This window comes from Entelurus aequoreus, linkage group LG08 (assembly GCF_033978785.1).
Source record: "Entelurus aequoreus isolate RoL-2023_Sb linkage group LG08, RoL_Eaeq_v1.1, whole genome shotgun sequence".
Taxonomy (NCBI): Eukaryota; Metazoa; Chordata; class Actinopteri; order Syngnathiformes; family Syngnathidae; genus Entelurus; species Entelurus aequoreus.
This window is the reverse complement of record NC_084738.1, coordinates 1,627,304-1,645,202: the sequence shown is the minus strand read 5'-3', so window position 1 is coordinate 1,645,202 and position 17,899 is coordinate 1,627,304. Positions and strand designations below refer to the sequence as shown.

Genomic DNA, 17,899 nt, shown 5'->3' with positions numbered 1-17,899 from the left:
GCAAAAGGGACTTAAACTGAATTGACAAACTGATCCGGAAACTATTGGCACGCAGTTGGAAGCGTTTGTGTCAGTGAGGGACAGGAGGACACTGGACAAATTGCTCGCCATCATGGAAAATCATGCCCACCCCACTCCACCAGACAATTGAGGGACAGCGGAGCTCATACTCCAACAGGCTCCTTCAGCTTCGTTCCCACAGTGTTCGGTTCAAAAACTCCATCCAGCTGTATAATCACTCGCCGTACAGCAATAGATGGTATCTGTCTATTACCTGACCTATGTTAGCTACCTCTCTTTGTTTATAATGTATATTTTCTGCTGGATGTACTCTCATATAATATAATATATCAGTATGTATTGTATACTGTATATATAATACGTAAATATTACATATGTTATTTTATATTGCTACTATGGTACATTTTTAGTCTACTTTATACCTGCATTATCCTTTCCATCCTTTGTAACTGAGCTACTGTGTGGAACAATTTCCCTTGTGGATCAATGAAGTTTGTCTAAGTCTAAGTCTAATTATTTTAATGACATTCCGACTTTTTGTTCTTATCAGCAATTTAGCAGTAAGTACACATCCGTGGCTTCTCACAGCAACAACACACAACACCGAAAATGTGTCCCGTGAAAACCTGTAATTGAACAGAACGCTCCAACAATAACAAAAGTTCCGTGGGGGAATTATGTAAACCTGTTTTCTCTCCACGATCGGTACCGGAAGACACAATCGGCCCATGCATGCGTGAAGACTATGTCACTTCTGTCAACTTGTTTTACGGCAGTTATTTTCATGTACGCCGTCACCTTTAGCATGGTTTTCTTTTTTGTAATCTTTATTGAAATGGTATCATAAAAACGATAACATACAAAACAAAACAAACGTTGCTTAAGAATACAGTATTTATTTTGAAACCGTAGAGACGTCTGAACGATGTGCTCAGCAGCTTTGAACGGGAAATAAATAACAATACTGATCATTTACAAGTAAATGTTTTGTCAGGCTGCAGATATAGATTTTATTTACACTAAATGCCTTGTTTAAAAAAAAATCAACATTTTAAAAAAGAAATTAAAAGTATATCAAACAAACCTATATGGGAGTCAGTGGCGCCCCCCGTGCGTCATTCATTGGAATGACAAAATAGTGAAAGTTATAATATAGTGTAGAAATGCACCCAATTGCAGAAAATTGATTTTCTAAATTTTCTTTTGGCGCTTGCATGGCAGCACTTCATGTCGATTAGACATTTTCCTCTTTTTTTTTTGTCAGTTTTCCTCTTTTTCCTCAAAGTGTGCTCACATGCCTGCATATTCTACGCAGGTGAGCGCTTTGGAGAACATCGTCTGCGTGCTAAACCGCGAGGTGGAGCGCAGCTCTGTGACCCTGGAGGCCTTCTCGCACCAGCACCGCCTGGACCAGGAGAAGATTGAGAACCTGAGCAACAAGATGAACCAGCTGGAGAGAGTCCTGGCCACCAGGGACTTCCAGCTGTCTGAAACGGAGCAGCTGGTGCGGGAGATTCAGTGGTGCACATTTGACGGCGTCTTCGTGTGGAAGATCTCGGACTTCCCGCGCCGCAGACTCGACGCCATGAGGGGTCAAACGCCAGCGATGTTCTCACCAGGTGAGCTAGCACAATGACGGCCTCCTGTGATAGCAATATTGTGTCCGTTTAATGCTTACTTACCAATATGAACACAACCTCTGTCAGAGCATCATAGGAGGAACTCTGCACCAGTTTTTTGCTTTTTTGCTAAAAGAAGACATTACGTAACATACGCAGACTCATGTTTATCTGTAAATAAGGAAATAAAAAAATGGCAGTTGAAGCGCACCTACGACACTTTATATAACTCATAAATGTGACAGCTTTGTCAAGACTTTGCATGACTGTAGTTGCTCGGGAGACGGTAAGAGGCATGAACAAAAACACCAACATGTGGTGTGCCACTATGAGTCACAAAAGAGCTGTGTTTAACCATAGGGCCGCCAAAAAATATCTGTTTCTCAGCTGTGGTCCGTATGGGCTGGAACGGTACTCCGTTGTAATACACTTTTCCACCACTTGTGGCATAATGGCAATCTCAAACAAACACAAGAAGTCTGGACCTAAAGTCATAGAGAAGTTTGTTACTCGCAAAAAATTATGAGCAGTGAAGCTGTATTTTCATTTGCTTTTCTTTCATTGAATTCTTCGATACATCTTCTGATGCACCTGAACACGTCCTCAGTGATGTTCCTGGGGTCATAAGGTGGTTTGGGTCTTTCAAACATCATACACCCTCTCCCAGGTAACCAAACCGCAAAAAGTGGTTTGTGTTTAGGTGGCACTTGCTTGTCCTCGCTATGGTTTTTCTCTTTGGATCCAGAGCCATCTCGAGGCTTTATCAGCTGCTTCGGTGATGTTCTTGATGGCAGAGGATGGCAAATCCTCTGCTGCCAACCTCGATGGACATACATCTTTCCTTCCAGCCTTGTTCACTTCAGCTGATGACCAGGTGTTCATACTTGGTCTTCTTCCTTTCATGGGCCTCCCCTAAGCGGTCCTCCCGTGGCACCATCAGCTCCATTATTATTATGTTCTTGGTGCTTTCTGGAACCAGTAGGATATCTGGCTTCAAGGTGGTGCTGGCAATGTTCTGGGAGAACCACAGCTGCTTCTCCAGGTCTACAGAGAGCTGCCAGTCTTGTGCAGTTGCCAGGATTCCTGCTGGTGCTCTTTTGCAAACTGCCTTTGGCTGATCTCCTGCTTTGAGAAAAGCAATTGCGCAGGTGGAAGTGCGCACTCTGCTGCGGCTGGTAATACCTTTGCAGATGGCTTCTGCAATCGGTTTCAGCACCTGGTTGTGGTGCCAGGTTTACCGACCCTGGCTGAGTTGGGCAGGAGCTCAAATTGTGTTCCAGAGTTTCTCTTACTGAACACAGTTGGCCGTTTGGAGTCTCAGCTTTCCCCCAGGTGAACAGGTTCGCTGGGCTAGGCAGAACATCATAGACTGCCCGGATCAGGAAGCTGATAGTGTGGTTCAGCTTGCCACAGCTCCGACCAGGGTATTTTGTGGTCCATTGCATGCACTCATCTGTTCCAGGCCCCCTGCTGACTCAGACCAGCAGCTTTGCTAGTCCTTTCTTCTTCCGCTGCTGTCCTGACTAGGGATGATGTTCGAAAACCGGTTCTCCCGATTGTTCGATAAGAAAAGAACCGATTCCATGGATTCGAATCCCTTTTTGAGAAACGGTTCCTGTTATTGTTTTACCATCAATTGATTAACGTGGACCCCGACTTAAACAAATTGTAAAACTTCTTCGGGTGTTACCAATTAATGGTCAATTGTACGGAATATGTACTGTATTGTGCAATCTACTAATAAAAGTTTCAATCAATCAATCAAATCGAAACCACTATAGTAAAGAAAAAGATTTGGTTCTTTATTCTAAATCCCTGGGAACGAATCCTGTGTCACAGGAAATGACGTAGCTCAGTCATTCGGCGGCAGATACAGAAGCAGCAACAACAATGGACCGGAAAAAACGCTCCAAGGCATGGCTTCACTTTACTAAGAAATATGACGAGGAAACAGCTGTCTGCAATTATTGCCAGGCTTGGCTTTCCTGTAAGGGGAGCAGTACAACAAATATGTACCAACCTGTTCAGGGCGTACACAACCTGAGGGTTAGAGAAACGTGTTGTGTCTTTGACACGTGGAGAAGCAGCGACAGAGCTGACGAAACCCGCCCTTCTTCCTTTGCTTCAACCTGCAGTCCCAGTGATAGTGCCGGTGAGTAACTAACGTTAACTGTTGCCGGTTAATTTCCATATCTGCTCACTTGTAGCCTATCTGGATTCGATAAGAGAATCAATAAGGAATCGGTTCGATAAGAGGATTCGATAATGGCATCGAAATCGATAATTTCTTAACAAACATCATCCCTAGTCCTGACCTCCTCCTGTGTCTGCCTCCGCTTCCCCTTACCCTTGTTCTGCTTGTGCTGAGGTGGTGTTGGGAACATCGCCGAACCTGCTCTGCCACGGGCCACTACACCCACCAGATCTCTGTGGCGCAGTTTTTCGTCTGTATCCAGCACAGCCGCCTGGGCACTCCACTTCCTTCTGGTCTTCGCCACAATTCCTGCCAGGGCTAGCTTTGGGTCCTTCGAGTCTCTTAACAGCAGCACCTCTCTTCCAGTGACTTCAAGGGCAACCAAAGCTTTGTAGTGTTCTCATAGAGGGCGATGTTACTAAGGCTTCTGGGCAACCCCAACCATCTCCTGAGATAGGTGCTGACCTTACTCTCCAGGGTCTCCACAGTGGAGATGGGGACCTTATAGACAAGAAGCGGCCAGAGTATCCTTGGTAATATACCACACTGGTATATCCACGTTTTGAACTTGCCCGGGAGGCCAGAATTGTCCAATGATCTCCGCAAGCTGTCCAGTTCCTGACTGGCTGACTGTACAGATGAAGAGTCTTTAAGGCTGCTGTTAAAGACCTTGCCTAAACTCTTCACAGGCTTCTCTGACACTGGTGGTATTATTGACCCTTCAATGTCGAACCGGAACCTAACTGTGATCTTGCCCTTCTTCACCACTAGCGATCTGGTTTGAATCCCATCTGAGCCCACCGTATGAGTCTTTCCAACCCTTGGAGGATCCACTTGCATCCTGGCACTGACTCTGGTGGCAGTCAGGTCATCCATAAAAAGCCCTGATTGGGGGCTGGCGGGTCCCTAATTGGGTCCTTGGCCTCTGCACTTCACAATCATGTTTATCATTGCCAGGGCGAACGAGGTTACAGAGCCTGTGATTAACCTATGCCATTTTGATGTTGTTTCCCCTGCCGTGACTTTTATCCTGAATTGGTTGTAATAATCTAGGATCCAGGACATGGTATGGTACATTGTTTTGTCATTGTGGTCTGGACCAACCTGTGTAGGGTAGATCCATATGCATTGGGTAGGTCTAACCACAGCACTGTGAGGTCTCCCTTATTCTCCCGGGCTTCCCTGATGAGCTGGGTCACCACGCCAGTTTGTTCTAGACACCCCGGTACTCCAAGACGGTTAAAATCAAGAGTATAAGATTACCAATTCAGTGTTAGTAATTTTAGTGGACCTTGGGCCCCTCTGTAGTAGAAAAGTTGGGCCCCGAAATCAAAAAGGTTAAGAACCCCTGCAGTAGACAAAAATCAGTGTCGCAAAGAAGGTGACACTGATAGATAAACCCTCCCGATTAGTGTTTAGAGGCAGGCGAGTCACCTGATCACTAATCAAGAGCATGTGTGGAGAACTGCGCTCAGACAGTGGTGAAATCACTGCAAAACATAATAACAAAAACAGGAAGTGGAACAAAAACGTGCGGACTAAACAGGAAGAAACACGCACACACACGCACGAAAAACTTGACCCTGGGACATCATGTGCTTTGTTGCCCATTGAATTGGTTGGAAAAAACGTTTGTTTTGTTTTTTAATTCGGAAATCAACCCCCTTTTAGGTTTTACGGCATTCAAAAAACTGCTCTCCGGCGTTATTTACACACAACAAATTCATGTTTAGGCGGTCTGGTTAACCGACAACAGCTTTTTGTGGAGCCTGAATACAAGAAAAGGGATTTAAAATGTACTGAATCACAAGATTGTTTATGTGTAAACATAGCAACGTAGGACACAGGCTCACGTTAGGTTTAGTGGCCCACGAGGCTACTGGAGCGTTACTCAATCATAATAGTTGACGTTTATATGACAACAATCAAGGAAAAACTGGTATTTATGTAATAAAAAAAAAAAAAGAAAACATTGTTTCTTTAAACCGTGGTACGTCAAGGAATCACTTGATTAAAGTACATGTACAGTGTTTTATTTTTTTATAACACAGTGTTACTGTTCAAACTGTGTGTAATGTTACAGTGGCCAACACTATTAAATATATACTTGTTAAATAAAACTTCTGCCTTGTTTTGATTAAATACTACTATGCTACTGTGTTTTAATGCTGGTCATTATGGTGGTACTTGTTTGAGAACCACGGCTCTAGGGCACATTGTTTAGACTTGCTGTAATATGCATGCCATGCCACTAGTTGGCAATGTAACATTTTGTAAAGAAACACTACGCACTGCTTGGCTTTGTGTCATATCAAATACTTTCATCTTTACATTTCAGTAAGTATACTTGCATCGTCCCCAGGGTGCGAATTTTCGCTTCCTCTTCTTCTGTCATTTTTAAGAAGTAAGAAATGTGCAATTCTGAGTATTTATAAGGATATAAAACATGGATTAATACCAGCTCCAACAACCATCTGGATGTTGCTTTTCCCCATTGTTCACCACTACGACGACTGCTACACTGTACAAATTGACCAGCATTTAACAATATCTTTTCACAATAAAATACTGCAATCAAACTTTACTCTAACATTACAACAAATGTTGTAAAATATCGGAAAAAAGTTACAATATTCTTATATTTCACAACAATTAACCGTTATTTCACAGTAAAATGTCTGTAATATCACAACAAATTACAGTAAATGGGTTCCTCAGACTATGTTGCACACTTTTGTACATAAGACACACTCAGTTACCGTGGTCTGTGTGTGGGTTTAGTCTTTTACTATGTTACTACCATATGCTAGTTTCATGGAGCGCACACTCCGTTAACGTGGTCTATGTGAGGGTTTAGTGTTTTACTATGTTACTACCATGCACTCCTTTCATGGTGCGCACACTCCGGTACAGTGGTCTATGTGTTTGTTTAATGTTTTACTATGTTACTACCATACGCTCCTTTCATGGAGCGCACACTTAGTTACTATAGTCTATGTGTGGGTTTAGTATTTTACTATGTTACTACCATACACTAGTTTCATGGAGCGCACACTCCGTTACTGTGGTCTATGTGTGGGTTTAGTGTTTTACTATGTTTCTACCATACGATCCTTTCATGGAGCGCACACTTAGTTACCATAGTCTATGGGTGGGTTTAGTATTTTACTATGTTACTACCATACGCTAGTTTTATGGAGCGCACACTCAGTTACCATAGTCTATGTGTGGGTTTAGTGTTTTACTATGTTACTACCATACGCTAGTTTCATGGAGCGCACACTCCGTTACTGTGGTCTATGTGTGGGTTTAGTGTTTTACTATGTTACTACCATACGCTAGTTTCATGGAGCGCACACTCCGTTACTGTGGTCTATGTTTGGGTTTAGTGTTTTACCATGTTACTACCATGCACTCCTTTCATGGCGCGCACACTCAAGTTACAATAGTCTTATGTGTGGGTTTAGTCTTTTACTATGTTACTACCATACGCTCCTTTCATGGTGCGCACATTCCGTTACCGTGGTCTGTGTGGGTTTAGTGTTTTACTATGTTACTACCATACACTAGTTTCATGGAGCGCACACTCCGTTACCGTGGTCTATGTGTGGGTTTAGTGTTTTACTATGTTACACTCCTTTCATGGAGCGCACACTCCGTTACCGTGGTCTATGTGAGGGTTTAGTGTTTTACTATGTTACTTCCATACGCTCCTTTCATGGTGCGCACATTCCGTTACCGTGGTCTATGTGTGGGTTTAGTGTTTTACTATGTTACTACCATACGCTCCTTTCATGGAGTGCACACTCCGTTACCGTGGTCTATGTGAGGGTTTAGTCTTTTACTATGTTACTACCATACGCTAGTTTCATGGAGCGCACACTCCCTTACTGTGGTCTATGTGTGGGTTTAGTCTTTTACTATGTTACTACCATACGCTAGTTTCATGGAGCGCACACTCCGTTACCGTGGTCTATGTGTGGGTCTAGTGTTTTACTATGTTACTACCATACGCTAGTTTTATGGAGCGCACACTCAGTTACCATAGTCTATGTGTGGGTTTAGTGTTTTACTATGTTACTACCATACGCTAGTTTCATGGAGCGCACACTCCGTTACTGTGGTCTATGTGTGGGTTTAGTGTTTTACTATGTTACTACCATACGCTAGTTTCATGGAGCACACACTCCGTTACTGTGGTCTATGTGTGGGTTTAGTGTTTTACCATGTTACTACCATGCACTCCTTTCATGGCGCGCACACTCAAGTTACAATAGTCTTATGTGTGGGTTTAGTCTTTTACTATGTTACTACCATACGCTCCTTTCATGGTGCGCACATTCCGTTACCGTGGCCTATGTGTGGGTTTAGTGTTTTACTATGTTACTACCATACGCTAGTTTCATGGAGCGCACACTCCGTTACCGTGGTCTATGTGAGGGTTTAGTCTTTTACTATGTTACTACCATACGCTAGTTTCATGGAGCGCACACTCCCTTACTGTGGTCTATGTGTGGGTTTAGTCTTTTACTATGTTACTACCATACGCTAGTTTCATGGAGCGCACACTCCGTTACCGTGGTCTATGTGTGGGTCTAGTGTTTTACTATGTTACTACCATACGCTAGTTTTATGGAGCGCACACTCAGTTACCATAGTCTATGTGTGGGTTTAGTGTTTTACTATGTTACTACCATACGCTAGTTTCATGGAGCGCACACTCCGTTACTGTGGTCTATGTGTGGGTTTAGTGTTTTACTATGTTAGTACCATACGCTAGTTTCATGGAGCGCACACTCCGTTACTGTGGTCTATGTGTGGGTTTAGTGTTTTACCTTGTTACTACCATGCACTCCTTTCATGGCGCGCACACTCAAGTTACAATAGTCTTATGTGTGGGTTTAGTCTTTTACTATGTTACTACCATACGCTCCTTTCATGGTGCGCACATTCCGTTACCGTGGCCTATGTGTGGGTTTAGTGTTTTACTATGTTACTACCATACGCTAGTTTCATGGAGCGCACACTCCGTTACCGTGGTCTATGTGTGGGTTTAGTGTTTTACTATGTTACACTCCTTTCATGGAGCGCACACTCCGTTACCGTGGTCTATGTGAGGGTTTAGTGTTTTACTATGTTACTACCATGCACTCCTTTCATGGTGCGCACACTCCGGTACAGTGGTCTATGTGTGGGTGTAACGTTTTACTATGTTACTACCATACGCTCCTTTCATGGAGCGCACACTTAGTTACTATAGTCTATGTGTGGGTTTAGTATTTTACTATGTTACTACCATACACTAGTTTCATGGAGCGCACACTCCGTTACTGTGGTCTATGTGTGGGTTTAGTGTTTTACTATGTTACTACCATACAATCCTTTCATGGAGCGCACACTCAGTTACCATAGTCTATGTGTGGATTTAGTGTTTTACTATGTTACTACCATACGCTAGTTTCATGGAGCGCACACTCCGTTACTGTGGTCTATGTGTGGGTTTAGTGTTTTACTATGTTACTACCATACGCTAGTTTCATGGAGCGCACACTCCGTTACCGTGGTCTATGTGTGGGTTTAGTGTTTTACTATGTTACACTCCTTTCATGGAGCGCACACTCCGTTACCGTGGTCTATGTGAGGGTTTAGTGTTTTACTATGTTACTACCATACGCTCCTTTCATGGTGCGCACATTCCGTTACCGTGGTCTATGTGTGGGTTTAGTGTTTTACTATGTTACACTCCTTTCATGGAGCGCACACTCCGTTACCGTGGTCTATGTGTGGGTTTAGTGTTTTACTATGTTACTACCATACGCTAGTTTCATGGAGCGCACACTCCGTTACTGTGGTCTATGTGTGGGTTTAGTGTTTTACTATGTTACTACCATACGCTAGTTTCATGGAGCGCACACTCTGTTACTGTGGTCTATGTGTGGGTTTAGTGTTTTACCATGTTACTACCATGCACTCCTTTCATGGCGCGCACACTCAAGTTACAATAGTCTTATGTGTGGGTTTAGTCTTTTACTATGTTACTACCATACGCTCCTTTCATGGTGCGCACATTCCGTTACCGTGGCCTATGTGTGGGTTTAGTGTTTTACTATGTTACTACCATACGCTAGTTTCATGGAGCGCACACTCCGTTACCGTGGTCTATGTGTGGGTTTAGTGTTTTACTATGTTACACTCCTTTCATGGAGCGCACACTCCGTTACCGTGGTCTATGTGAGGGTTTAGTGTTTTACTATGTTACTACCATACGCTCCTTTCATGGTGCGCACATTCCGTTACCGTGGTCTATGTGTGGGTTTAGTGTTTTACTATGACTCCTTTCATGGAGCGCACACTCCGTTACCGTGGTCTATGTGAGGGTTTAGTCTTTTACTATGTTACTACCATACGCTAGTTTCATGGAGCGCACACTCCCTTACCGTGGTCTATGTGAGGGTTTAGTCTTTTACTATTATACTACCATACGCTAGTTTCATGGAGCGCACACTCCGTTACCGTGGTCTATGTGTGGGTCTAGTGTTTTACTATGTTACTACCATACGCTAGTTTCATGGAGCGCACACTCCGTTACTGTGGTCTATGTGTGGGTTTAGTGTTTTACCATGTTACTACCATGCACTCCTTTCATGGCGCGCACACTCAAGTTACAATAGTCTTATGTGTGGGTTTAGTCTTTTACTATGTTACTACCATACGCTCCTTTCATGGTGCGCACATTCCGTTACCGTGGCCTATGTGTGGGTTTAGTGTTTTACTATGTTACTACCATACGCTAGTTTCATGGAGCGCACACTCCGTTACTGTGGTCTATGTGTGGGTTTAGTGTTTTACCATGTTACTACCATGCACTCCTTTCATGGCGCGCACACTCAAGTTACAATAGTCTTATGTGTGGGTTTAGTCTTTTACTATGTTACTACCATACGCTCCTTTCATGGTGCGCACATTCCGTTACCGTGGCCTATGTGTGGGTTTAGTGTTTTACTATGTTACTACCATACGCTAGTTTCATGGAGCGCACACTCCGTTACCGTGGTCTATGTGTGGGTTTAGTGTTTTACTATGTTACACTCCTTTCATGGAGCGCACACTCCGTTACCGTGGTCTATGTGAGGGTTTAGTGTTTTACTATGTTACTACCATGCACTCCTTTCATGGTGCGCACACTCCGGTACAGTGGTCTATGTGTGGGTTTAACGTTTTACTATGTTACTACCATACGCTCATTTCATGGAGCGCACACTTAGTTACTATAGTCTATGTGTGGGTTTAGTCTTTTACTATGTTACTACCATACGCTCCTTTCATGGTGCGCACATTCCGTTACCGTGGTCTATGTGTGGGTTTAGTGTTTTACTATGTTACTACCATACACTAGTTTCATGGAGCGCACACTCCGTTACCGTGGTCTATGTGTGGGTTTAGTGTTTTACTATGTTACACTCCTTTCATGGAGCGCACACTCCGTTACCGTGGTCTATGTGTGGGTTTAGTCTTTTACTATTATACTACCATACGCTAGTTTCATGGAGCGCACACTCCGTTACCGTGGTCTATGTGTGGGTTTAGTGTTTTACTATGTTACTACCATACACTAGTTTCATGGAGCGCACACTCCGTTACCGTGGTCTATGTGTGGGTTTAGTGTTTTACTATGTTACACTCCTTTCATGGAGCGCACACTCCGTTACCGTGGTCTATGTGTGGGTCTAGTGTTTTACTATGTTACTACCATACGCTAGTTTCATGGCGCGCACACTCCGTTACCGTGGTCTATGTGTGGGTTTAGTGTTTTACCATGTTACTACCATGCACTCCTTTCATGGCGCGCACACTCAAGTTACAATAGTCTTATGTGTGGGTTTAGTCTTTTACTATGTTACTACCATACGCTCCTTTCATGGTGCGCACATTCCGTTACCGTGGCCTATGTGTGGGTTTAGTGTTTTACTATGTTACTACCATACGCTAGTTTCATGGAGCGCACACTCCGTTACCGTGGTCTATGTGTGGGTTTAGTGTTTTACTATGTTACACTCCTTTCATGGAGCGCACACTCCGTTACCGTGGTCTATGTGAGGGTTTAGTGTTTTACTATGTTACTACCATACGCTCCTTTCATGGTGCGCACATTCCGTTACCGTGGTCTATGTGTGGGTTTAGTGTTTTACTATGACTCCTTTCATGGAGCGCACACTCCGTTACCGTGGTCTATGTGAGGGTTTAGTCTTTTACTATGTTACTACCATACGCTAGTTTCATGGAGCGCACACTCCCTTACCGTGGTCTATGTGAGGGTTTAGTCTTTTACTATTATACTACCATACGCTAGTTTCATGGAGCGCACACTCCGTTACCGTGGTCTATGTGTGGGTCTAGTGTTTTACTATGTTACTACCATACGCTAGTTTCATGGCGCGCACACCCCGTTACCGTGGTCTATGTGTGGGTCTAGTGTTTTACTATGTTACTACCATACGCTAGTTTCATGGAGCGCACACTCCGTTACCGTGGTCTATGTGTGGGTCTAGTGTTTTACTTTGTTACTACCATACACTAGTTTTATGGAGCGCACACTCAGTTACCATAGTCTATGTGTGGGTTTAGTGTTTTACTATGTTACTACCATACGCTAGTTTCATGGAGCGCACACTCCGTTACTGTGGTCTATGTGTGGGTTTAATGTTTTACTATGTTACTACCATACGCTAGTTTCATGGAGCGCACACTCCGTTACTGTGGTCTATGTGTGGGTTTTGTGTTTTACCATGTTACTACCATGCACTCCTTTCATGGCGCGCACATTCAGTTACAATAGTCTTATGTGTGGGTTTAGTCTTTTACTATGTTACTACCATACGCTCCTTTCATGGTGCGCACATTCCGTTACCGTGGTCTATGTGAGGGTTTAGTGTTTTACTATGTTACACTCCTTTCATGGAGCGCACACTCCGTTACCGTGGTCTATGTGAGGGTTTAGTCTTTTACTATGTTACTACCATACGCTAGTTTCATGGAGCGCACACTCCCTTACCGTGGTCTATGTGTGGGTTTAGTCTTTTACTATTATACTACCATACGCTAGTTTCATGGAGCGCACACTCCGTTACCGTGGTCTATGTGTGGGTCTAGTGTTTTACTATGTTACTACCATACGCTAGTTTCATGGCGCGCACACCCCGTTACCGTGGTCTATGTGTGGGTTTAGTGTTTTACTATGTTACTACCATACGCTAGTTTCATGGAGCGCACACTCCGTTACTGTGGTCTATGTGTGGGTTTAGTGTTTTACCATGTTACTACCATGCACTCCTTTCATGGCGCGCACACTCAAGTTACAATAGTCTTATGTGTGGGTTTAGTCTTTTACTATGTTACTACCATACGCTCCTTTCATGGTGCGCACATTCCGTTACCGTGGCCTATGTGTGGGTTTAGTGTTTTACTATGTTACTACCATACGCTAGTTTCATGGAGCGCACACTCCGTTACCGTGGTCTATGTGTGGGTTTAGTGTTTTACTATGTTACACTCCTTTCATGGAGCGCACACTCCGTTACCGTGGTCTATGTGAGGGTTTAGTGTTTTACTATGTTACTACCATGCACTCCTTTCATGGTGCGCACACTCCGGTACAGTGGTCTATGTGTGGGTTTAACGTTTTACTATGTTACTACCATACGCTCATTTCATGGAGCGCACACTTAGTTACTATAGTCTATGTGTGGGTTTAGTCTTTTACTATGTTACTACCATACGCTCCTTTCATGGTGCGCACATTCCGTTACCGTGGTCTATGTGTGGGTTTAGTGTTTTACTATGTTACTACCATACACTAGTTTCATGGAGCGCACACTCCGTTACCGTGGTCTATGTGTGGGTTTAGTGTTTTACTATGTTACACTCCTTTCATGGAGCGCACACTCCGTTACCGTGGTCTATGTGTGGGTTTAGTCTTTTACTATTATACTACCATACGCTAGTTTCATGGAGCGCACATTCCGTTACCGTGGCCTATGTGTGGGTTTAGTGTTTTACTATGTTACTACCATACGCTAGTTTCATGGAGCGCACACTCCGTTACCGTGGTCTATGTGTGGGTTTAGTGTTTTACTATGTTACACTCCTTTCATGGAGCGCACACTCCGTTACCGTGGTCTATGTGAGGGTTTAGTGTTTTACTATGTTACTACCATGCACTCCTTTCATGGTGCGCACACTCCGGTACAGTGGTCTATGTGTGGGTTTAACGTTTTACTATGTTACTACCATACGCTCATTTCATGGAGCGCACACTTAGTTACTATAGTCTATGTGTGGGTTTAGTCTTTTACTATGTTACTACCATACGCTCCTTTCATGGTGCGCACATTCCGTTACCGTGGTCTATGTGTGGGTTTAGTGTTTTACTATGTTACTACCATACACTAGTTTCATGGAGCGCACACTCCGTTACCGTGGTCTATGTGTGGGTTTAGTGTTTTACTATGTTACACTCCTTTCATGGAGCGCACACTCCGTTACCGTGGTCTATGTGTGGGTTTAGTCTTTTACTATTATACTACCATACGCTAGTTTCATGGAGCGCACACTCCGTTACCGTGGTCTATGTGTGGGTTTAGTGTTTTACTATGTTACTACCATACACTAGTTTCATGGAGCGCACACTCCGTTACCGTGGTCTATGTGTGGGTTTAGTGTTTTACTATGTTACACTCCTTTCATGGAGCGCACACTCCGTTACCGTGGTCTATGTGTGGGTCTAGTGTTTTACTATGTTACTACCATACGCTAGTTTCATGGCGCGCACACCCCGTTACCGTGGTCTATGTGTGGGTTTAGTGTTTTACTATGTTACTACCATACGCTAGTTTCATGGAGCGCACACTCCGTTACTGTGGTCTATGTGTGGGTTTAGTGTTTTACCATGTTACTACCATGCACTCCTTTCATGGCGCGCACACTCAAGTTACAATAGTCTTATGTGTGGGTTTAGTCTTTTACTATGTTACTACCATACGCTCCTTTCATGGTGCGCACATTCCGTTACCGTGGCCTATGTGTGGGTTTAGTGTTTTACTATGTTACTACCATACGCTAGTTTCATGGAGCGCACACTCCGTTACCGTGGTCTATGTGTGGGTTTAGTGTTTTACTATGTTACACTCCTTTCATGGAGCGCACACTCCGTTACCGTGGTCTATGTGAGGGTTTAGTGTTTTACTATGTTACTACCATGCACTCCTTTCATGGTGCGCACACTCCGGTACAGTGGTCTATGTGTGGGTTTAACGTTTTACTATGTTACTACCATACGCTCATTTCATGGAGCGCACACTTAGTTACTATAGTCTATGTGTGGGTTTAGTCTTTTACTATGTTACTACCATACGCTCCTTTCATGGTGCGCACATTCCGTTACCGTGGTCTATGTGTGGGTTTAGTGTTTTACTATGTTACTACCATACACTAGTTTCATGGAGCGCACACTCCGTTACCGTGGTCTATGTGTGGGTTTAGTGTTTTACTATGTTACACTCCTTTCATGGAGCGCACACTCCGTTACCGTGGTCTATGTGTGGGTTTAGTCTTTTACTATTATACTACCATACGCTAGTTTCATGGAGCGCACACTCCGTTACCGTGGTCTATGTGTGGGTTTAGTGTTTTACTATGTTACTACCATACACTAGTTTCATGGAGCGCACACTCCGTTACCGTGGTCTATGTGTGGGTTTAGTGTTTTACTATGTTACACTCCTTTCATGGAGCGCACACTCCGTTACCGTGGTCTATGTGTGGGTCTAGTGTTTTACTATGTTACTACCATACGCTAGTTTCATGGCGCGCACACTCCGTTACCGTGGTCTATGTGTGGGTTTAGTGTTTTACTATTATACTACCATACGCTAGTTTCATGGAGCGCACACTCCGTTACCGTGGTCTATGTGTGGGTTTAGTGTTTTACTATGTTACACTCCTTTCATGGAGCGCACACTCCGTTACCGTGGTCTATGTGTGGGTTTAGTCTTTTACTATTATACTACCATACGCTAGTTTCATGGAGCGCACACTCCGTTACCGTGGTCTATGTGTGGGTTTAGTGTTTTACTATGTTACTACCATACACTAGTTTCATGGAGCGCACACTCCGTTACCGTGGTCTATGTGTGGGTTTAGTGTTTTACTATGTTACACTCCTTTCATGGAGCGCACACTCCGTTACCGTGGTCTATGTGTGGGTCTAGTGTTTTACTATGTTACTACCATACGCTAGTTTCATGGCGCGCACACTCCGTTACCGTGGTCTATGTGTGGGTTTAGTGTTTTACTATTATACTACCATACGCTAGTTTCATGGAGCGCACACTCCGTTACCGTGGTCTATGTGTGGGTTTAGTGTTTTACTATGTTACACTCCTTTCATGGAGCGCACACTCCGTTACCGTGGTCTATGTGTGGGTTTAGTCTTTTACTATTATACTACCATACGCTAGTTTCATGGAGCGCACACTCCGTTACCGTGGTCTATGTGTGGGTTTAGTGTTTTACTATGTTACTACCATACACTAGTTTCATGGAGCGCACACTCCGTTACCGTGGTCTATGTGTGGGTTTAGTGTTTTACTATGTTACACTCCTTTCATGGAGCGCACACTCCGTTACCATGGTCTATGTGTGGGTCTAGTGTTTTACTATGTTACTACCATACGCTAGTTTCATGGCGCGCACACTCCGTTACCGTGGTCTATGTGTGGGTTTAGTGTTTCACTATGTTACTACCATAGTGAGTTCAAACCCCGGCCGAGTCACACCAAAGACTATAAAAATGGGACCCATTTCCTCCCTGCTTGGCACTCATTATCAAGGGTTGAATTTGGGGGTTAAATCACCAAAAATGATTCCCGGGCGCGGCCACCGCTGCTGCCCACTGCTCCCCTCACCTCCCAGGGGGTGATCAAGGGTGATGGGTCAAATGCAGAGAATAATTTCGCCACACCTAGTGTGTGTGTGACAAGCATTGGTACTTTACTTTACTTTTTACACTCCCTTCATGGAGCGCACACTCAGTTACCGTGGTCTATGTGTGGGTTTAGTGTTTTACTATGTTATAAACACTCCATTCATGGAGCGCACACTCAGTTACCGTGGTCTACGTGTGGGTTTAGTGTTTTACTATGTTATAAACACTCCATTCATGGAGCGCACACTCAGTTACCGTGGTCTACGTGTGGGTTTAGTGTTTTACTATGTTATAAACACTCCATTCATGGAGCGCACACTCAGTTACCGTGGTCTATGTGTGGGTTTAGTGTTTTACTATGTTATAAACACTCCATTCATGGAGCGCACACTCAGTTACCGTGGTCTATGTGTGGGTTTAGTGTTTTACTATGTTATAAACACTCCATTCATGGAGCGCACACTCAGTTACCGTGGTCTGTGTGTGGGTTTAGTGTTTTACTATGTTACTACCATACACTCCCTTCATGGAGCGCACACTCAGTTACCGTGGTCTATGTGTGGGTTTAGTGTTTTACCATGTTATAAACACTCCATTCATGGAGCGCACACTCAGTTACAGCTGCCACGGAAGCGGATATGTTTGACCCTTCTTTTGTCACGGGGACTTTCCAGCTGTCCTCCACCCATGTTTGACATCAGGGTGGTGTCATGTGTCATGTGACGTTAACAGCGTGTTGTTGTCCGCAGCCTTCTACTCCAGCAAGTACGGCTACAAAATGTGTCTGAGGTTGTACCTGAACGGCGACGGCACGGGGCGGGGGACGCACCTGTCGCTCTTCTTCGTGGTCATGCGGGGGCGCCACGACGCGCTGCTCAAGTGGCCCTTCAGCCAGAAGGTAGGACACCCCCCCCCCCCCCCATCCCCACGCCACAGATGCTGAATGTCCCCAGCATAAAAACGACCTCACCTGCGGTCTGCCTCCAGGTGACGCTGATGCTCCTGGACCAGAACAACCGCGAGCACATCATCGACGCCTTCAGGCCCGACGTCACCTCCACGTCCTTCCAGCGGCCCACCAGC

General features: G+C 44.3%; 2 protein-coding genes across 5 annotated transcripts in view; one reads left to right on the top strand and one right to left on the bottom strand.

Moving 5' to 3' along the window:
* coq4 (coenzyme Q4 homolog (S. cerevisiae)) overlaps nt 1-17,899 on the bottom strand; it is a 52,595-nt gene that overhangs the window by 30,870 nt on the left and 3,826 nt on the right. For both annotated transcript variants that reach the window (XM_062055308.1, XM_062055309.1), the window contains exon 2: nt 17,787-17,899. This exon is cut by the window's right edge and continues 129 nt beyond it. The gene's annotated coding sequence lies outside the window, so the exon portion shown is untranslated. The remainder of the gene's footprint in view (nt 1-17,786) is intronic.
* Nucleotides 1-17,899, top strand: part of traf2b (Tnf receptor-associated factor 2b) — a 40,855-nt gene that overhangs the window by 21,694 nt on the left and 1,262 nt on the right. For all 3 annotated transcript variants that reach the window (XM_062055303.1, XM_062055301.1, XM_062055302.1), the window contains 3 exons: nt 1,337-1,640; nt 17,566-17,714; nt 17,804-17,899. The exon at nt 17,804-17,899 is cut by the window's right edge and continues 1,262 nt beyond it. In XM_062055303.1, coding sequence (XP_061911287.1) covers nt 1,337-1,640; nt 17,566-17,714; nt 17,804-17,899 — 549 coding nt within the window. The remainder of the gene's footprint in view (nt 1-1,336; nt 1,641-17,565; nt 17,715-17,803) is intronic.